The sequence below is a fragment of the Culex pipiens genome, chromosome 2 (genome assembly GCF_016801865.2).
Source record: "Culex pipiens pallens isolate TS chromosome 2, TS_CPP_V2, whole genome shotgun sequence".
Lineage (NCBI taxonomy): Eukaryota > Metazoa > Arthropoda > Insecta > Diptera > Culicidae > Culex > Culex pipiens.
In genome coordinates this window covers 16,220,786-16,243,596 of record NC_068938.1, presented here as the reverse complement: position 1 = coordinate 16,243,596, position 22,811 = coordinate 16,220,786, and the positions used below count along the sequence as shown (strand labels likewise).

General features: G+C 34.5%; 1 protein-coding gene across 1 annotated transcript in view; it reads left to right on the top strand.

Moving 5' to 3' along the window:
- LOC120417735 (potassium voltage-gated channel protein Shaw-like) overlaps nt 1-22,365 on the top strand; it is a 123,327-nt gene extending 100,962 nt beyond the window's left edge. The window contains exon 10 of the mRNA XM_039579893.2: nt 21,225-22,365. Within this exon, the coding sequence (XP_039435827.1) occupies nt 21,225-21,592 (368 nt within the window). The 3' untranslated portion in view covers nt 21,593-22,365. The remainder of the gene's footprint in view (nt 1-21,224) is intronic.
- The last annotated feature ends 446 nt before the right edge of the window (nt 22,366-22,811 follow it).

Here is a 22,811-nt window from a genome sequence, read left to right as displayed (position 1 = left end):
CAAAGGTTCAATATATTTGTCCAAGACTATGAAGAGTCCAAAAATTTCATTGAGAAAGTTTATTTAGATCAAAATTTAGACAAAAAACAAAAATAAACTCAAAAGCCATAAAAACATCTAAAAAAAACTGTATGCGGTGTATGCCACAAAGTTTAAAAGAACCAGAATATCTGAAATAACTTTTTAGGAATATTCTACCTCCCTCAAAATAGAACATAAAGACAATGTTTCCATGTAGCAAAAATCACCATGACCAAATCTTCCTACAATGCTGCCAACAAGCTTATCGCCGTAATAAAAAAAAAAGTTTTCCCCAAAAACCCCCCGTAACAGACTGCAATAAACCACCCACGAATCAACTTTTCCTGTTATCCCGAATGGCGAAGCGAGTGAAACAAGGGTTTTTTAGCACTCATGAAAGACCCCCTCCGTTTACGACACACGGTTGCAGGAACTAGACACTAGAGGTGTACCGCGACGAGATAAGAGATCTTGGGGAAACACTTTTGTCACGTTTTTTATTTTCGCATAAAAGTGTGGCGCAAAGAAAACTGCTTTCTTGATGAGGTTTTTTTTCTTTAGTGTGAGACTGGAAAAAAGGACAGGAAAATCTGCGCGTTAAGCGTTATTGTTCATATCATTTGTTTCTTGTTGTTTTTTCTTGCCCTTTGTGGCCGACATTTCTGACACTTTTTTATGGGTGGTGATTTCTGGTGCAAGTCCTTTTCCATGTTTTGTTAAGGGTGAAGGGCATCGTGATTGTGGGCTTGATGACGGTCTTGCTCTTAAGAAACACATTTGAGTTGATATTTGTTTTTTTAAGGAAAAGCTAAAAAAAAGCTAAATTTTTAAAAATTATAAAATTTTACAAAATTAAAATGCTGTTGAAATTCGATTTGAAGAGTTTTTCCCTAAAATACGAAAATGCATTCCAACTGCCCCATTACCCTTGAATTCTGCATTCATGGGCAAACTTGTGCTCCGACATTACAGTGTGGATGTGCCAGCTCTTAACAGTACTGTGACAGCTGGTAATGGCGAAAAGAACAAAAAGCAACACTATTGCATTGTTGGCAAAGTGGTGTCGCGCGAAACAAACCCAGCCACAGCAGCCAGCTTGGCTTACTGGCTGACTGCAAAAGTCAAACTGCAATGCAGATGCCAGCGGAAGCTGTCATCTATTCCCTTTTTTTAATGGCTGGACCATTACTCTGCAGAAGCGAGGCAAGACAACGGACCGGAGGCGGACACCATGTTGTGCCGGGTGACAGCTACGTGGCAACTTGTTATGTGGGAAATGGTGGAAGTTCAGTTCAGTTGAATTTCATGGTTTTCTCAGAATTAATTTGAAAATTTAAAAAAATACTGCAGTACACAATTTAATTTATTATTTCAATTTAATTCAATAAATATTGTAGGGAAAAAGTAGAATTTCAATTATTATTATTAATTATTGTATATTTATTTATTTTTCACTTTTTAACTATTATTCTTCTAAACAGTTTTCTTCAATTTTTTCTCGTCTTAGAGATTTTTATAGGTTTTGATCCGGGGAACAACTTTCTAGAACATGCTGTGCTAGAAATTGATCCCGAAAAGATACAGGTTCACTTTTTAAGCATGTTTTGAAATTTCATAATCATATCATATCAATCATAAAAACAACATCTTGTATCTTTCCGAGATCAAAACCTAGCGGTTTGCAATGTTGTACAAAGTTGTTCTTCGGATCATGACCTATAAGAAACCTAAGAATTTATCAGGGTTTTAAGAAATTTTCTCTAAGAAGATTTAAAAAGTTAGAATTCTCCATAGAAAATTTATTAAAGTTCCATACCAACTTCAGATCAAAACTGAAGCAACTAAACCTTAACCAAATAAGCTCAAATTTTCAGGATAGCTTCAGGAGTCAAAGTACTTTATAATTCCGGTTGATGCGCTCGAAATTAAACACTTTTGTCTTTTTTATTTATCGTCATGGATCAAATAATTATATATTTTTTCCATGTAATTTTTCTATAACCGTCTGTAAATTAGAGTGTAACAAAAATTACTTTTTAATGAGCATTTTGAGGCTTCTTTCTGTGCAAAAATTCTAATTATGATCTTGGTTGGACGTAACAGAAGCTGGCATTCCACCGTTAATTTTAGGATAAGATTTAATTCGAAAAAGGATTTTTTTAAGGTGACCGATTTTTAGGCTTTTTAGCAACACTGTTGCATTTACTGTCAATAGTGGCGTAAAAGCCAAATTCTTGCGTAAATTTTGGTTTATATAACTTTGAAGTTTTGAGCATTCTGGAGCTTTGTACAGGACTTCAAAATCTGGATTTTTCAAAAAAAATTGCCTCAGAGCAATTCTCTGAGATTTCAACCAATCAATGTGTTTTTACATATTTTAATCTGGCTAAACTAATTGGGTACATTCCGCCCAAAGAAGTCATTATTCAACATCAGTTTGTCCATATCATTTTTCCATATGATGCAAAATCTTCACAAAAATGGTATAAAAAATCAAATTTCTGTATCTTTTGAAAGAATGTTTTGATCGATTTGGTGTCTTTGGCAAAATTATTGATATGAATGAAGAATTCACCGAATAAAATCATAGACGAAAAAAAAATATATGCTGATTTTTTAAATCACTTTTCGAAACTAAAATTTGGTTTGTTCTACTTTCCAGCACTGAAAGGCATGCAGAAAAGTTGAACTTTATAGCACTTTTTTTTGAAAATTAATACTTTTGAACATTTGTTTTTCATTTAAACGGTTAATTGACAAAACACATGAACATTTGAATTATAACTCCACTCGGAAGGTGTTTTTCGGAATTGCAAAAAATGTTTTATTAAACGTGTTGGAAAACAAAAGATTTTTTCAGCACTCGTCGTATTTACCCAACTCGGTGAACCTCGTTGGATGAATGTACGACTCTTGCTGAAAAAATCTTCTTTTTGCAACTTGTTTCAAAAACTACTATTTTATGTTTTAGGGGACATAAAATGCCATCTTTTCACAAAATTCCAAAATAGGTAAAAGGCCAATGACTAAGATATGTTTTTTTAAACATAGCGATATTTAAAAGAAAATAAAAAAAGGTCAACCAAAAATTTTGTTTTATGTAAGACTAAGCCCCTTATTGGAATGTTGGTCTTGATTCAAAATATTTTTTTCAAAGAGGTCAGAAAACTGTACATACAGGTGTTTAATTTGAAAATCTAACCATTAATTCCCGAGATATCGATTATCAAAAAACGAGAGCTAGTTGGACAACACTGAGAAAATATATTTTTTTCATATTTTGGCCGTATCAATCAAAATATTTGTTTTAATTTTATTAAAATTTTAAACACAACTCACAAAAGTACTTTTTTAATTGAAAATATATTTTTTCATTAAAAAATTAGGCCGCTAATTTTGTATTTAAAAGGATATGGAAAAGACTCAGCCTAATTCAAATATACAAAACATTAAAATTCAAAAAAGGCCCATTTCTCAAAAAAATATGGACTGTTCAAAAAGCAAAAAAAGAGAAAAATTATCATTGGAAGTTGTTAATTAGGCCTATATTATAACAAGAAAAAAATCAAGTTGTCAGCACGAAAAAATCCAGCAATGACTAAAAGAAACAAAACAAGAGATAAACAGTTGCCTTAAAACCTCTTGCTAAAGTCAACCAACCTAGAAAAGTATTTGTGCATTCAAGGCTAATTATTAAGTTTCAACATTCTAATTCAACCATCAAAACAATTATTATTATTGATATTTGTACAGGTAATTATCAAAAAACTTTTCTATTCATATAAGAGTTCAGTTATTTTAGGTTCTGAGATTACACTAAAAAATATTCATGAAATCCAAATTAATTGTACCGAATTCATAAATTTAGAGTTATCCGAACATTTCTGATGACAAAATTTAATTGTTGTTGAAATTCAGCATTTTACCATATTTTTTTTCTAAAAGTTCTCAAATATGCGTCACACATTTAATAAAAAAATTTGTTGCATTTTAAAGAAATTTCATGTGCACTTTTTAATCCGGGTTTGCAACGACTGATTATTTTACATCTTTCTGGGTTTGGCGTGTGCAGTCTTGTCTTAAAACGAAAAACAGAATTTTTTTACTTCACCGACGTTTCGGCCTTCATTTGTGAAGTAGAAAAAATCTGTTTTTCTTTTTCGACAAGACTGCTCGCCAAACCCAGAAAAGAGCACTTTTTAATTGTATACAATGTAGTCATGAGTTAGACTTGGAATAAGTAATTTTATTTGACAAATTTAATTTCAAATTTAATTCAATATTATTTTATACAATTTTATGTTAACAATAATTGTTACATTTAAAAGCAATGGACAAACAAATTTGTAATAAAATTAATGATTTTCTATTCGCGCTAAAACATTCAAAAAAATATTTCAACTATACATTTTAAATTTAAATCACAATCTGAAGGTTGCAAACAAAAAAGTTGTTCTAATTGTTTTCAAAGCATGGACAATGAAAAAAAAACAAGTGTTGAAAAATTGACAATTAAGAGATTGCCTAAAAATAAACAAAGAAAAATTTTAAGAATGATGACGTTGCTTTCTATGACAAAGTTGCTCTTTTGAGGGTTAATCACAAAAAAAAATAAAAGCACGCTGCACTTTTTCCGGAACGCCAAACACTCGGGAAATGCTTTTCATCCCTCTGTGGATCTGACGTTTGTATTATGTTGCAATATTTTTACGACATTGTCTCGCTCTCCAACCATTCTTTTGCCGTCCAACTGGACACATTTTATTGCTCTCCCGCGACGATGGCAACACTGTGCTCTGCGCGCTGATGGCGATTGTATTTCAAACCTCTTTTTTGAAGGACGATTACATTTTAAATTGCTTCTTGCGGGTAAAGCTGGGGATCGCACGATTTCCTTCTGCGGGGGTGGCAATTAACATTGAAAATCAGCGCCGGCTTGCCAATCGGTGGCGTCTGTTCGATCCAGATAAGACGCTACAAAGTCGTGGGAAATCCCACAGAGAAAAGGGAAAACGAGTTTTTCCTTCAAGCTGCTGGTCTGTATTGGTTGTTATCGAGGCTTACCGCACCATTTGCATGATAATCACCTGCTGATTCTAGATGAGGCACCTGTTCCAACTAGGAGGCTTCTTTTTCAGGTGAGGTTATCTCCTTCTGTAATATGAAACCTTCCCGGTATAATAAATAGATATTAGCTGATATCAGTTTCTAAAAGGAACTCTTAATGAATTACTGTGCTCAACAGGCTGTACAAAAAATGTCAATACATTTCAAGAGGAAGAAGAAAATCTTATAGCTTCTGCTCGTCAATATTGTTTTAACGGTCTCAACTCCAATTATTTTATGCAAATAATTATAAAACGAAGTCGAAGCTGTCGACCCTTTCCCAAACTAGTGCAAAAGCAATTATTCCGATGGAGCCAAAGCAGCTTGTAATAAAAGTTTGATGAGGTTTTCGTGTTATGACCACCACACAAAGTGGTACTTTTAATTGAAATTGTCCATCACATCCGTGGAAAGCACTCTAGTTTATATCAGAGTCATAATTTAACAAATTGCGGAATGGAAAATTCATGCTGAACTCTAATTAGAACTGGACTCATCACAATGTAGTAAAAATAGAGTCGTGATTATTTCCATATCAATTCAATTAAGTTACCTCAATCAATATTAAGCATAAACTTCTAGATAACGATACTATCTTGAGTACAGAAAAAAAACCCAAAGGAAATTATGGCGCAAAACCAGTCAATTCTTGGCAGAGCCTTTCGAAGATAAAAGGCACGATTATATTCCCACAAAGAACGTGACTACGGAAAGATCAGGCCAATTGCCCTGAGGGGGTGGACGCGAACGAAAAGAAGCTGGTTGAGGTGTGAAGAATATAGTTTCTTCGCTCACGTGCACTTTCCCAGGCAAATCGATAGCAAGACATGACCGGAATAAGGTGGCTTTGATATCGGAATGTTGGCCGGCTTTTTGCCTGAGGCTTTATTCCGCTTTCAGAGTTGGGAAATTTCATACGAAATTATAAGAAATACACATTTTCTGCGATATTTTAACTGCAACTTTTTCATCTCTGGGAGCCAAATGCCAATCACGAGAAAAGATAAAAAAAAATCAATACCAATAAACTCCCCCAAAATCCTAACAAAATTGAGGCACGACTTCTGTCCTTTCTAAACAAAAATTACAAAATAAAACCACCAATCCGAACCCGAACTTCAATCAATGCGTGAATTGCTTCCCCCCGCGATGTGAAAATCAAAAGGTCACGCTCGGAAGAAGCTTCCTATAGGATATGCACCCCAACCAACAAGAAGGAAAAGCTCTCCCCCTACTATATCTGTGTGTGTGTACTTACCGAACCATCAACCATTCATGCCACGACCCAGGCCCGGTGGGGGCGAACGCAAAATGTGGGCCATAAAGCACTTCTTGCGATGTGTGGAAGGTTCTCTGGTGTGCTGTGTGCTTTTTTCCAGAGTCCTGTTTTTTTTCCTCGTGCTAATGGGCTCGCAAATAGAAATATATGAACGGGTAGGTTGTTTGTTGGCACAGTAGGACTTCCAAACAGTGGATGGATAAACAGTGATTTTTTAAACTTGTGGTTCAAAATATGTTTTTTAAGCTGATTTCTCACAAATAATATATAATTTAACATCCAAATGCAAAATTCAAGATGTTTGCCGAATTGGTAGACACACTAAAACATGTACAAATTCAAAAAAAAAATGGTATAGATAACTTTGGAACATTGAAAAAAGAAAATATAGAAAAATAACTTCATTGTTGTTTTAATTTAATAATTTAGTGTGGATTGGTCTTGAGTTTATTGTTGTTCCTAGTAATATTGCATGGATTTTAAGGTTACCTGCTTCCAGAAAAAAATAACACTTTTTAGAAGAGAAGATTTTCGTCAAATTGGTCATGTCTGTTACATAGCCTCATGCATCTTTAATAGATAAGCAATCTATTTCAAATGGTTTTTTGTTTGTTTATGAATTGAAGTCTTTTTTTAAAGTTGAACTTTTTTTTTGAATTTCCATACAATATTAGAAGACACATTTTTCTTGCAATTTCAGATTATTTTTTTTTTTTGCACATATTCGCATAAATGGCTTATATATACAATAACATCAAACTGAGAAAAAAATATGCCACAATGTTACCTGTACAAATTTTTAATAAAAATTGGTAAAGTATAAAAGCTCACAAGCATCATAACATCTAAAATCGGGAAAATACATATGGGACATTGATGTGAACATTAGCAGAGAAAAGATTTGAAATTACAAGAAAAATGTACCTTAATCTCTCCTGATATTGTATGAAAACTTTTAAAAACTTTGAAGCTTCCATTAATTGAAAAAAATCTTTAAAATAGAGTTATTTGAAGATGCATTAGGCTATGTAACAGACATGACCAATATGACAAAAATGTTCTCTTAAAAAAAGTGTCATTATTAATTTATTTCTAGATGTTGGCTGTTGGCACTGAATCCTTTTTTTTTGCAAAAATACAAATTTGTGATTATTTTAAGGTACAAGGATCTACTTTTACACACAGTTTGCGTCTAAAGTAAAAATTCGAAAATCTATATCGTTAGAGAGGAATTCCAATTTGGTGTCTTCGGCAAAGTTAAAGGTTTGAAGGGCTACAAAAAAAAATATAAACGGATTATTTTTTATTTTTGAAAACAATTTTGACACTAAAATTTGACACAAAAAAATTAAAAATTATTTCAATTGCATGTAACGGACATAAATGCCATCTCTCGACAAATTTCAGAATTGGCGAAAATATTTGACCACCTTATTTTTTTGTGAAAATTGAAACCCAATTGGCCCAACTCTTAAAAAAGTTAAAAAATGTTTTAAGCTATTAATCTTGTTAATACAACTCTAAAATATTTAGTATTTAAAAAAGTTATGCAGGCCATATTTCATCAACTAAAAGCCATATCAACAAAGTTAAAAACAAGCAAAAAGGTGGGGAATTTCCTCAGCCCATCGAAAATATATTTTTTTTCGAGAATAAGCCGATAAGAGCACTGTTTTAACAAATAAAAAACAGCGTCTTTAAAAAAAAAGTTACCAAAAATGGCTATAACTTGAAAACAGTAACTTAATAAAAAAAAGTCACTGCAGAGCTTTTGGATTGCTCGTTTGATTTTTTCCATTTAAAAACCAACCAAAAAAAAATGACCATTTAAAAAAAAATAATTACTATTTTTCAAGAAATCATTGTTCGCTGATCAAATATTTTTGCCAATTCTGGAATTTTCTGGGTGAAATCTATTAATTTTAAGACATAAATTGTTAAGATTCCCCTCAAAATCCTAGTTTAATAATCGAACACCTTACCTTTTTAACATAAATTGGCGTAAAATTCAAAAAGAAATTGATACCTTTCTTCCGGCATGCAGTTCTTTTTACATTTTCACAGTTTCGTAATTGACAGTTAGTCTTTAAATTCTTGTTCTGTAATTTACAGCTGAAGATGGAAGTGTTAATGGAACGTTGTTAAACAATTTTATAATATTTTCAAGATAAAACAAAGAAAAAATAGATAATGTTAGGTAATGTTTCTCCAGATTTTCAATTTCCCGGGAATCGAGAGTTTAATTTTGCAATTTCCCGGGAAATCCTGGACCCGGGAATTTTAGTTTTCAAGAATAATTAGTGATGTGTTTACAAAATCTGAATGAAAAATTACAAATCAAAAACATTTGCATAATTCAATACATTAAGTGACAGTTATTCAACAAAAATAAGTTTAATATCCAGATTTCAATTACTTTGTATAATGCTTTCTACTTGTTGACTTGTTTTTTCTTGCTCGAGTATAAGTTGAATTCAAGGGCCTGTTGTGACTCAAAGCTGCACTGATTTTTTTTTTCTCTCACTGAATGATTTTTCATGATCTTTTTTATCAATTTCAAAGATCTGAACTGTCAACATGCAGTGGAAAAATATTTAAAGTTTGAAGGAAAATTGATCTTAGTTTTTTTTTGTAATTGGAATTTGTATAAGTTTAATTTTACAATTTCTTAATTGTCAAACCAAAGAAGCACTGGTAGAATTGAACTGAAAAATGGCAATGTTTTGTTTCTATGCACGAAATTAACCTCATCTAATGTCGCTGATTGGCTTTAAGTTATTTTTTAAAATTTTTATAAATATTAATATTCCCAGGAGACTCGACCAAATTTCCCGGGAATCGAGAGGCTGAAAAATAGATAATTTCCAGTACGTCACCCTTTATCCATAATCTATTCTGAAAGAACTATTTCCAAACTAAGGTATCTACGAATATCTACGCAACATTGAAATGATTTTTACTACCGTCATCAGGTGACCCAGGGTTACATTCAAAAATGCTGAAATTTTGTTGACCCAATCTCACCACCGGACCCAATCTCACCACCGGACCCAATGTAACCCCTGATGACGGTACCTGTAAACTGTGAAGGTAATACCGTTTTTGTCGTAAATCCTTTTCTAAATAGAGAACATTCTTGAAAAAAGAAATCAAAAATGCTAACTTAAGAAGAAGAACTTAAGAAAGACTCTGCGTCATCCCAAACATCTAAAAGTTCGATCACGTCACCCCGTCGTCCCTGGAAGTCTGTTAAAAATTAATAGCTATTGCAAATTTACGACCTTGTGCGCCGCCTCTGCCGGGGGGTGGCAGAAAGCAATCATTAGGCGCAGGGCCTTTTTCTGTTGCCCTTGTACCATGGGGTTGTTCTTCCACGTGTTCCCAGCAGCGTGGAATGAGTATTTGTGGATTTATTGGATTTTGATTACAATGATGGCCGTCGCCGCCCTGTGTGGTGGTGGTGATTACTGGCAAAGTGAACACTCCGCTAATGGCTGTCTGGGTTCTCAAGATTGATTGGAGCATTTGGTTTTTTTATGAGATTTGGAAAGTCATCTTGACAAAATTTAAAGAAGACTTTCTTCCCAAAACGACGCAAAATCATGACATAATGTGCGCGTTCCCATTACTCACCCCAAATTGGAATGTACAACCATCGTTGACCTTGGGCTGGAACCGTTCCATCAGCCGACGACAGTCACGGCACAATCCCATATCGGTTCCTCGTGGCAGCTCCACAAGTCCACATGTCGTCCTGGAGGCCGCAAGGACACACGCAGGGCCGCACCGAAAAACGCAATATCTTCCAATCAATTTGCAAGATAGAGAGGGGCAAAGCCCGGCCGGTTCTTGGAACAGTGAAGAAATCTGCCTGAATTATGGCTCACGATACGTGACTTTGGGGAGCAGCAGCGTGGCGATACCCGGTGATTTGCCAGGTTCGGGGACTGCTCGACTGCTGGCGGGATGCCAGGACTCGGCTGGAATGTAACATTTTACCAGTAGCAAGTGGCTAGGGATTGCTTGCGGATGAGCAAATCAGGGTGCAGGGTGCACACTTCCGAAATGTAGAAACTTCATGAAATTGAAAGATATAACAATTTATGGTTGTTTTAAAATCGTGTTTTGTGTTTTAAGAATGTTTTCCAGTAAAAATAACCTTCAACTATAAAGAAATTTAACAACCCTGGGACATCCCGAGCAGGGGTAAATAACACGGGAATACCAAATTTTGGTATTACTTGGGCAAATAACAGGGACCAAAATGTGCCCTTGGTTGCCCAGTAATAGATGGTAAAATACCATGAAATCATACCAAAGTCTTGTATGTGGAAGGGCACAACAATACCAAACCATGTCATTCCAAGGTTAAAATAATACCTCAAAATAAAACCATTTCAATACCAAGCTGAGGTCTTCTGGATTTTTGAACATTGCTTGAATACCAAAACTTGGTATTACCATGGTTTAATTTTTAGGTATTCCCGCGCCCTTGGAAAATCAGCTTTTGGTATTCCTGTGGTCTTCCATATACATGATTTTGGTATGATTTCAAGGTATTTTACCATCTATTACTGGGCAACCAAGAGCATATTTTGGTCGCTGGTATTTGCACAAGAAATACCAAAATTAGGTATTTTCATACCATTTTTAGTGCAGCAGTTGCAGTTAGGGAAAAAACGGAAATGATCCATATGCAACAGCCAAATCTACTCACCTGATGATTCCATGTTGTTCTTAGTGATATTCTTCACCACATCGAATGCATTTGTCATTGATGAACGGCCTGTGCTTGAAGTTCTTGAAGATTCTGAAAAATAACAAGATTGAAAAATAATTATTACTAAAATGAAACTGGATTGAAATTCACCAAAATTCAATAATCTGTCGATTAACTCGTTTTTCAAAGTATTTGAAGTATTCAAAGTATTTGCAAGTATTTGTCTGTGGTATTTGGTGATCCCGACTTAGAGAAATTTCAACGTTTAAAAAAAAAATCTTTGTGGGTATATAAAAAAAAAATCAAAATCAGCTTTAACATTTTTGGGTTTCAAGTCATTTTAGCGCAAAATTAATTATCTCGTAAAAATTTATAAAAAAAAATCCCATAGTTTAAGAGGAATTTGATGAAACCTTTCTATACCAAACCAGTCAAGAAGAACCCACGGGAAATCTGGGAGACTCGGGGGCCCCCTAACCACAAGTCTTTGGAGGAGTGGAATAGGGAACACCCCCGGGCTCCCGGTTTACCGCTGGAAGAGGACGCAAAAAGGGGGTTTAACCCCCTGTTCCCTGGGAAGAAGCTAGGAGACGGCCCAGCAGGCCCAGCGTTGGAGGTGCTGCTACGACAACAAGCGGCGGTTACATCAATCGGCAATTTCTACGACGATCAGTACGGACATCAAGCACAACGGAACGAACATCACCACAAAACATAATCGTGTTTAATAGGCTTAGAATAACAAATTTATTTAATTTTTACCAACGGGAGCGAATGACCCATAGGGTTAAAGTTCCCCTAATAAAATCAACAACAACAACTTTCTATACCAAAATAATACCAAAATGTGGCATCCTGACTGAAAAAAATTTCCACAATTTCAAGTCATTTCTTTAGGGGGTATATCGAAAATGTTTAAAATCAAGTTTGAAATTTCCGGTTTTCAATGAAGGCATTCGCTTTGAGACATCATTTTAGCACAAAATTAATTATTTTGTCAAAATTGGTCAAAATTTTCCCATAGTTTCAGAGGAATTTGATAAAACACTTTAATACCGAAAGAATACCGAAATGTGGTGTTCGACCATTGACAAATTCTGCAATTTTGCAATATCAAAACAATACCTTAAATTGGTATGATACCACATTTTGCTCTTGCATAATCCTTAAGACAAATTTGAAAGGGGCCAGGAATATCAAAATTTGGTATTGATACCAGAGAAAGGTATTATTACGCATTCCCCTTGTTATTTACCCATGCTCGGGATAGCAGCTTACATTGGTTGCCAACATCTGACGGGCCAAGTGCACCATTAAGTGTTATACAAGATAAAACGCTCCATTTTTTCACGGTGAAACCCTTTTGTTTCATCTTCTTTTCCCTGGATCATGGAATGAGAAGGTACCACAACATCCAGCCTGAGACGATGCCGGTTGGACCAGCCAGACTGCCACGTGTATCTTTCTCCTCCGACATTAGCAACACCGACTGTTGTGGTAGAAGAAAGAAACCTGTAGTCGTAGAAAAAAAACAACAAAAAAGTCCTCGCGACCAACTGGGGTAGAACCTGGAGGAGCAAGGTCGGGACACGTGCTGCGACAAAGAGCGAGAGACAATAAATCTTTCCGGCATAAATCACGCCACGGATGTGCCTTTCGCTACCTTTGTAATCCACGTGCCACGCGCGCCACGGTTGGTCCGTCGTGGGACACGTGGGAATTTTCGTCCCTACCTGGTACAGCCGCCCGGCAGGTGAAACGGCATGTGGCCTCATTAAGTCTGATTTTGGTGGCGTTTTTGTAGTCATAACGAAGTCAATAATTAATTTTTTGTTTAATTTTAGAAAACTTATTTTTGATCGACTGTAGTAAATATTTTGAAGACAACAAACTTTGACCGAAATTCCAACTGAATTTCCCGCTGTGAAATTGTGGGAAAAGATAGGAGGTGCGACACTTTCCGACTCCTCTTCGTTTTTCCCGGGTCAACAGACACGGCGACGGTGGGGTTAATTTGGGTAAATGTGTTGCTAGGAGTCGAAAGCACCAGAACAAACGGCAAACAAGGTTTAATTCTTTCGCGACCTTGTTCGTTGGCTTTCGCCGGCGAGGTGATGAATGAGGGTTTTGTAAGTTGTTTTGGATGTTAAGCTATCAAGGGTTGAAATTTTAACTTTTGGGAAACAGAGTAAACAAATGTTACTGGGGAGAAGAGTACTTTAATCTCAACATCCAAATGAGTGCAGCCAAATACTTAAGAGTGATTCGATTTTTTTTTTAATTTGAATTTTTGTATTTTTTAATCCGGCTTAAACTTTTTTGGTGCCTTTGGTATGCCCAAAGAAGCCATTTTGCATCTTTTTGGACAAACTATATAATTTTCCATGCAAATTTTGCAGCTGTTCATACAAAAATTGTAGTTGTAGATATAGATAAGGACTAGACTGAAAAAAAATCTATACACGGTAAAAAAAATGTGGTCATTTTTTGTTTCACTTTGCAAAAAACACTATTTTTTATTTTTTGATATGTTTTAGGGAACATAAAATGCCAACTTTTCAGAAATTTTCAGAATGGGCAAAACATCTTTGATTAAGTTATACATTTTTGAATCCATACTGATTTTTTCCAAAAATCGAAATGTTGGTTGCAAATTTTTTTCAACTTCATTTTTCTATGTAAAATCAAATTTGCAATCAAAAAGTACTTCAGTGAAATTTTGATAAAGTGCTCTGTTTTCAAGTTATAGCCATTTTTAGGTAACTTTTTTGGAAATAGTCGCAGTTATTATTTTTTTTAAATTAGTGCTCATGTTTGCCCATTTTTGAAACAAATATTTTTGGGAGGCTGACAGGGTTGCCACTCAAGTCTGGAAATCGAGAAAGTCGGAAAAAAGTTGGGAATTCGTAAAAAATTGCGAAAAATCGGGAAAAAGTCGGGAATTCCAGATTTTTTGTCAAAAAGTCTGGAAAAGTCGGGATTTGCAAGCATACTTGTTTAAAAAATATTTTCAAATTTTCAAAGTTATTTCACTCAATTCATCTCGCGCAACTAACAACTTAAAAATACAGGTTTCTTCCATTATTTTGATAGATTTGGTTTAAAAAAGGCTATTGAAGACATAAAAATCAATAACATAGATTTTCATAATTTTCTATTGTATCTAAAGATTTTTATTTTATTTTAACTCAATTTCAACGATTGTGGCTAGCTTAAAAATATGATTCTGTTTTATCTTGTCACAATGCTTGAATATTTGAAAAATAATTCCAGCAAGAGTATATCTTGTTTTATTTTTTTTTAAATTATTTACCAAATTTAAGTTATCGGAAAACTTAAATATCGAATAAAATTCAAACGTTTTTCGTTCTACTTGTATTGAATGTATTGAATATATGAAAAAACATTCAAACCTCAAAGAAATAAATTTCTGGAAATTTTAGTTTATGTTTAAAAGATTTGTCTCTTTAAACATTTCGCATAAAATTAGTGGCTAAACTTGTAGGCTATTCTTATCAAACTTTAGTTTTTATGTAATGTATCAAAATATTTAAATTTTTAAATATTTAAATTATTCAACAAAATAAATATCAAAATTTACAAAACCTGGTAAAACTTTATTTTAAATTTTTATGAGTTTTCGGAGTATATTTTTAGGAATATATTGTAAGTTTCTATTTATACTAAAATTGTCAATAGCTTGATTTTTTTAATTTATTTAGAAATTTTGTTCGATGGTTGATATTTACTGTTTTTATAAGGAGTTTTTGGTTTGAAATCATTCTTTAGATAAGAAATGCCTATTCTTCGAGGTTTAAGAAAAGTCGGGAAAAAGTCGGGAACTCGAAAATCGAATTTGAGTGGTAAGCCTGGGCTGAGATAATTCTCTATATTTTTGTTTTTTTTTTTTGAGCTTTGTTTACACGACCCTTAGTTGCTGAGATATTGCCTGCAAAGGTTTAAAAACAGGAAAATTTATGTTTTTTAAGTCTCATCCAAAAACACCCACCATTTTCTAATGTCGATATCTCAGCAACTAATGGTCCGATTTGTTTTAATCAAGACTATCATTTCTAAAAGGCGTAATATTGAATATTTGGCACTTTTCAAATGTTAATCTTGATTAAAAAAGGAAAATATTGTTTTCGAAAAGATCGGGAAATTTCACGAATGTTTCATATTTTAACACTGAAAATCGGACCAATAGTTGCTAAGATATCGACAATAGAAAATGGTGGGTGTTTTTGGATGAGACTTAAAAAACATAAATTTTCCTGTTCTTAAATCTTTGCATGCCAATATCTCAGCTACTAAAGGTCGTATCAACAAAGTTGAAAAAAAAAACAAAATATAGAGAATTTTCTCAGCTTCTCAAAAGGTTTTTTTTTTTTCAAAGTGGGCAAACATTGGCACTAATTTAAAAACAAATGAATAACTGCGACTATTTTCAAAAAAGTTACCTAAAAATGGCTATAACTTGAAAACTTTATCAAAATTTAACTAAAGTTCTTTTTGAATTTTCATAAATCATTTTTGTATGGACAGCTGCCAAATTTGTATGAAAAATTATATGGACAAACTAATGATGCAAAATTGCGTCTTTGGGCATACCAAAGGCACCTAAAAAGTTTCAGTCGAATTAAAAAATACAAAAAAAAAATCGAATGATCAAAATCTCACAGAATTGCTATAAAGTCTTACTAAGGAGTATCAGCTTTTAAAACGTACAAAATGTGTTTTATCTTTTCCTGGAAGCCTAAGCTACATTTTGAAATTCCCATTCAATATCCATTCCAGGATCACCTCATCCCTCGACTGTTCGCGTAACAAACGAACTTCCCAACCCATATTGACAGAATTATCGGAATCCCTTCGCCCATTCCCGCAGCGTGTATCTGCGCGCGCGTATCTTCCAATATCCTCCTCCCACAAGGATAAAATCCGGCCTGTTATCAAAACCTCAGGCCGAATTCCGGCGCGCTTCGCAAATTCCACACCCCGCTGACTCGCGAGATCCCCACAAAAATATCAATCAGCGGGCCCAAAGGTCGGGATTTCGTAGCAAAACGAAACGCCACAGGTTGTGGGCTTCGAAAAACGAAGATCATCATCATCCGGCATCCGAAAACATACGCAAAGGACAAATAGTTGTTATCCTTGGTGTGACTCACCTCAAATACGACACGTGGGAGGAGGCATAGAACAGGTGTTCTACCAGCTGTGTGTGTGTGCCCGGCTCATGTTTGGAACGCGCAGCAACCACATGCAAATCGAATCGACTGGGGCTTTGCATAATTTAAACCCTTGCTTGCCTGGGCCTGGCGTACAGCAGACCTGTGTGTGTTTGTGTTGTGTGAGCCGGGAAAATCTCCACCACCCTCGTAAAGCCCCGAAACCTGAACAAATTTCAATCGCCGAGGGGATCTCTCGAAATTACAGCGGTTTTGCCCATATTTTACATGTGAATATTGTATCATGGGTAAGAAGCAGTTACACACACAAATCCATGGAAGAGGACACGTGGAATTTATCGAGGAATGGTATCGTTTCAAATAATTTTAAAGGTTAAAAATGATTGAGAGACACAAAATTATTGGTTAGACTTAGACCAATTAATAATAATTGATGGTATTTTAAAACGATTTCCGTCTGCATGGGTGACGTTGGAGCAAACTATGTGAACTTGTATGACTGATATCGCCCCCAGTCTCAGCCATGATGACGGTACTTATGACTTATGACTTTAAATTCCGTGGATGGAGGCCAAATTAGATGAAAGAGTGGCATCTTCTTGCATCAAATGGCGGAGCTTCTTACAAATTTGTCAGAGTATTTAGCAGCTCGTGTTTCGATGTATTAACACTTTTTCTGTACCAACATATTTTAAATTTCGAAGAGTATTTTTTGTTGCTTCAGTTGATTAACTAGGCACATGAAGTACCCACAATCGCTGTTGTCAACATTTTAATAATTAGCTGAGTAATAAGCAAGGTTTTTTTTAACTCGACCTTTCTTTAAAGCTTTTTTTATCATTAGTTTTTCAATACAAATCTCTATACAATTTTGTGAGCTGGTCATACAGCATTGGCATGTACAGATTCGAAAATCTGTATCTTGAGAAGGAATTTTCTGGTTAATATGGTGTTTTTAGCAAAGTTGTAGGTTACGAGTAAGACTTTTGAGAAAAATGACCACAAAGAAATATCTGATTTTTACGAAATTTTATTTCAAATTTTTGTTCCCCTCTCCCCTCCCAAAAAAATCCCCAGTAAATCAAGGGACAGTAAAAATAATTATTGCTGATAATTCTTATTTCTATTGTACAATTGAGTGTCAACTATTTTAAAATCATTGTATAACGTTTATTTTTTTTTCTTATTTTAACCTTAACTTAAATTTGTACCAGCCTTGCACACTTTTTTTATTTTATTTTTTTATATTTTAAATGGAACAAAATATACATCTTTCGCGCTAGAGTTTACGATAGTACAAATCCGAGGTGACTTTGATAGGTTTTTAAATTTTTCCGCAAAATGAAGATTTCAAATTCAATACGTACGAAATTATATAGGATCGTATGATACCATACCATTCCGTACGAATTTAATTTAAACTCATCATGTTGCGGAAAAATCTAAAACCTATTTACGGAGTTTTAATTTAATTTGAAAAAATAGATTTTTAAAATAAGCCAATCATATAATCACATGAAATTATAAATTTTACTTAACAGGCAAAGTTAAATTTGCAATTGAAAATTACTACTATTTTTTGATAAAGGTCACTACATTTTTTTTTTTTTATAAAGGTCATTACATGGTTGTAGATCGGGGTTCAAATCTCGGCTCGGACCAACACAACTGGTGATCTTTTCCCTTCTGGAATCGATTGCTTAGTAAAGGGAAGGTAGTGTATCGTCACAAACTGGACCTAATCACGACACCTTAGGGAGGCGACCTATGGAATGTTAACATTAACCTTGACATGTTAACTTTAAGTTGAGAATGAAATTGCCAATGAATCCGCTTTGTAAATGCCGGCCCCGATACTCTTCAAGGGTGTTCCCCTCAGGAACAGGGAAAGATTTACTTGACTTTTACACTACACAGAAAAAAATAATGTAAATTTGGAAGCTTTAATTTTGGAAGGTTGAATATTACCTCTTTTATGATGTAATATTACCTCAATTTAGACTGAAAAAGTGACATTACACCAGAAAAGTGGTAAAATTACACATTTCCATGATTTTTTTTTCTGTGTACATGGTTGGTTAAAATGATCAAAAATTTATATTTTATTTAATGAAAGAAGAGAAGATTTCTCAAAAAGCATGAAAATGTAGTTTGTATTTTTTTCTTTTTGATCTTTGCTAATTGGACTACTGGCTGCTTAAATACAGTCTTTTTGTGAAAAAATGTGTTTCTAATTGCCATCTTATTAGACGCAATTTTTCAAAAAACGATTTCTCGATAATTTTTTGTGTCGATTTTCATTGTTAAAACATGGAACATATCTTGAAATTTTCGATATTTTACTTAAATTTTTTGAATCGTCCTTAGGCCGTTGCAAATATTTTTTGAAGTTTATGTCCCTCGGCTCTGCCCAAAGTCGAGGGGAGAGCAAAAAAATAAAAAAATATAAAAATTGAAATTACAGGCCACGGTTTCAACACTTGAATTAAAAAAGTGTAATAAAATGCATCTGTCCAGTTGATTTGCAATCATAAGTTTCCAAATTTTCTAAGTATTGACGAAAATTTTATGTGTGGGAGAATTTTTTTTTAAACGAGCCCAAACATACTAAATATAATTATCAATGCAAAAAAGGGCATTTAAGATTGTTTTGAGTTGATTAAACTTCTATTCCCATTAAAATTTTCAAGTTTTTTTAAATATTTTTTTATTTGCCTCCTGATTTTTTGGACCAATTTTGAGAGAGGGGGGCGACATAAACTTTGAATAATATTTGCAACGGCCTTATTGATATTTTCAACAAATAAAAGCAGTAAAAAGACCGTTACAAAGAGAAAAAAAATATTATAAAAAAAAAGAAAGTTGGGCTAGAAATTTTAAACTAACTCCCCTTCTTCGGTATGGAGGAAGCAAAGTATTATAAATCGAGCACACCCATTAGATTTATATATAGAAAGCTGTGTTTTACCATCCTGATTAAGAATATGTTCGATTCAAAAAAAATCTAAATATCATAGCAGGATGCGCGAGGTGGCTAATTTGTGGATAAGCGTTATATGTCGTATTTCAAAATGTTTTAAATTTCTTTTATATTTTATTAACAAATACTATCAAAAAAAGGTTTTTTTCAAATGTTGATTTTTATTTTTATTTAGTACCAGGCGTCTCCATTAGTATGAAGTTTTTCATAGGCTTTATTAAAGCACAAGATTTTATAAGCGCATCATTTTTGCCTTCCTCACCTTACTGAGGAAAGGCTATAAAATCACTCAGAAAACGAACTTCTTAGTTTTACCTTCTAGACCCACCTTCATGTATACATATCGACTCAGAATCAAATTCTGAGCAAATGTCTGTGTGTGTGGTGGGATGTTGATCAAAAAAATTTGCACTGGATTATCTCGGCACTGGCTGAACCGATTTGGACCGTTTTGGTCTCATTCGATCCGTCTTGGGGTCCCATAAGTCGCTATTAAAAATTATAAAGTTTAGTTAAGTACTTCAAAAGTTATGCTAAAAAAACGATTTTAACAAAAGTGCGGAAGATTGTAAAAAGGGTGGTTTTTGTAAGAAAACCTGTCATGCTATACATTTTTAGAAAGGTAATAAAGAGACCATTTCAATGCGTACAAGACATTGAAGATCTGACAACCCTATCAAAAGTTATAAGCACTTAAGTGTTATTTATGCACTTTTTGGACGCCGGATCTCAGATATTTTGATGAAAACGTTGTCCGGATCTCTCATGCGACCTATCGTTGGATAGGTAATCAGAAGACCTTTCGAACGCGTTCAAGACGTTGAAGATATGACAACCCTATCAAAAGTTATAAGCATTTAAATATAAGCATTTAAGAGCCTTTTAGAGGCCGGATCTCATATATTTCGATGAAAACGTTGTCCGGATCTACCATGCGACTTGTCGTTGGATAGGTAATCGAGAGACCTTTCCAACGAGTTCAATAGATTCTAGATCTGACAACCCTATCAAAAGTTATACGCACTTAAGTGTTATTTATGCAATTTTTGGGAGGCTGGATCTCATATATTTCGATGAAAACGTTATCCGGATCTATCTTGCGACTTGTCGTTGGATAGGTAATCAAAAGACCTTTTCAATGAGTTCAATAGATTGCAGATCTGGCAACCCTATCAAAAGTTATAAGTACATAAGAGCCCTGAATTATGAAGATCTGACTACCCACCCAATCTGATGGTATGAATCAAGTTGATAGAACACTGAAAGGTCCGCCCTTTTGTATCTATTTTGGATAGCATTACTCTCTAAATGTGAGGAAGGCACCAACCACCTAAGGGTGGGTTAAGTAACGTTTTTCTGAAAGGTTTTAATCATAACCTACAATTTCGTCAGATACATCAAATCTACCAGGACATTTCTCCTCCTCTCCTGTATGTATGGGTCGAGCCCGCAATTTTGTATCGAGACCTATGTTTATGAAAAAAAAAACAAATGAATGCAAAATTTTTAAATTATGACAAAACGATAATGTTCGAAATCTCATATGGTAGGAATAACAGATGCCTTTCATTCGTAAGCCAATTTTGCACGTAAAACAGTCTAGAATAGTGCTCAGCTCAATGTATATGTCGTGAAGTAAGATTGAATTTATCTGTGCTACAACTAGAAAGTAAAAAATAACATACCCAACTTCTTTTCTCAGCACGTAGCTATTCTATGTATTAGACCATAGATCGATGTATAACTATTAGAACCAACACTCAACACTTTTCAGAACACTGCAAGTGCATGGAACTGTAGCGAGCAACGTCCAACAAAAAAAAACTGCTCTCAATATCTCAACCTGGTTGTTCTTCAATGGTCGATGGAAAATCCTCCCTTAATCTACCAAATCACCTAACACCTCCCTTCTTATCCGTTCCCCAGGTCCTATCGGCGCCAGCATCGTGGCTATGTGCCCGAAAAACGTCGGTCTGCACACCAACCCGGCGCTGGCCATGTGCAAACCCACGTTCGAGGTGCGTCCACCAACGGTGACCTCAACGGCGGCCACCAGCGTTCCGGGACCTACTCCGGCACCACCGGCACTGATACCGCGGGCCGCAACGACGCCGGTGTCCAACACCACGACATCTATCGTCAAAATTATCAACCAAAACAACAACAACAACAATAGCAGCATAGCAAACGCCAACAACGCACTACCGGCGGCTGTCAGCGCAAATGGTAACGCTAACGGTAACGCTAATGGCGTTAGCGTAAGTGGCGTCGCGAACGCAAATAACACCAAATGAAGAAAACTTTCACTATTTCTTAGGAGATTTGTTCTTGCTTTGAAATGGATGTGTAAATTTTTAAAAGCTCCGCTTTGTACATTCTTCAAACTATGGGATACTAGCTAGCTTTCTGTACATATTATAGAATCCAACAAGTTGTAAATATTTTCGAGTAATCTCTAGCTTTTAAAACTAGTCGTTGGACGCAGATTTTAACAAGTGGTAGTCTTTTTTTAAACGCATCAGTGGTTCATAATTCATCAGTATTGATAGCTTTTATATAGTTAACTTCTTGATTGAGTAAGAAATTTGAACAAAAAAAAATCTTATGAAAGCTCAATTAAAACTACAAAATTATTTAAGTCCACAGGATTAGAGTGCAGAGCAAGTTTGCAGGAACAAAAACAAAAAAATACTCGCTTTTAAAGAGTACAAACTTCTTTTACCCTCCCAAAGCCAGGTTTCCAATTTCTAGCTAAAATTACTCAACTTTCTCAAGTACGGGTCACGAGCATTCGCAGGTATGGTGGCAGGTTGCAACTAAGAAACGGACCAACAAATCTAAAAATTTCGCTTACAAAAAAAACACTTTTATTCTAATGCGTGCAGCGATTGGCCAAAACAAGCAAAAATAAATATTTTATGTTGTTAGTAGACTTATGTTAACGAAAAAAAAAAACAAAACCCATTTTCAAATCGAAAGAAAAAGCATTCAATGTGATAAAAGTAGGATTACTGAGCAGCGATAACCGGCAGCGAAGAACGGCAAAGTCACTAAGCTGAAATAAAACAAGTAACGAAAACCAAACAAAAAAAAACATAAGAGAGTGTTTCTAAGCACATAAATCTACCAAGTGGATGTGGATAAGTTCGCCGAAGATGTCACCTTAAATTTTAACGCATTAGACCTAAGGGACAAACAAACTTACTCTCTAATAAAACAGAAAAAAAGATATTCTAAGAAAAGCCAAAGCTTGCACGGCCTTTTTGTTGGTTGGTTTTGTTCGTTTTTATGAGGAAATGGCACAGAGTTTATCAGCATCAGGCTAAACAAAATATGAAAATTAATTAAACAGTGCTGTGCTGCAACTTTCAGCAGATTTACTTTCAAAATATTGACTTATGAATAAAGAGATGGTTTTAATCTAAATAAATGTAGTTTTAGTTGAATATCCAAACGCCTAGAACGCTATAAATTTTTAAATTGAAGTTTTTCGTGATTATCAAGCAACATTTT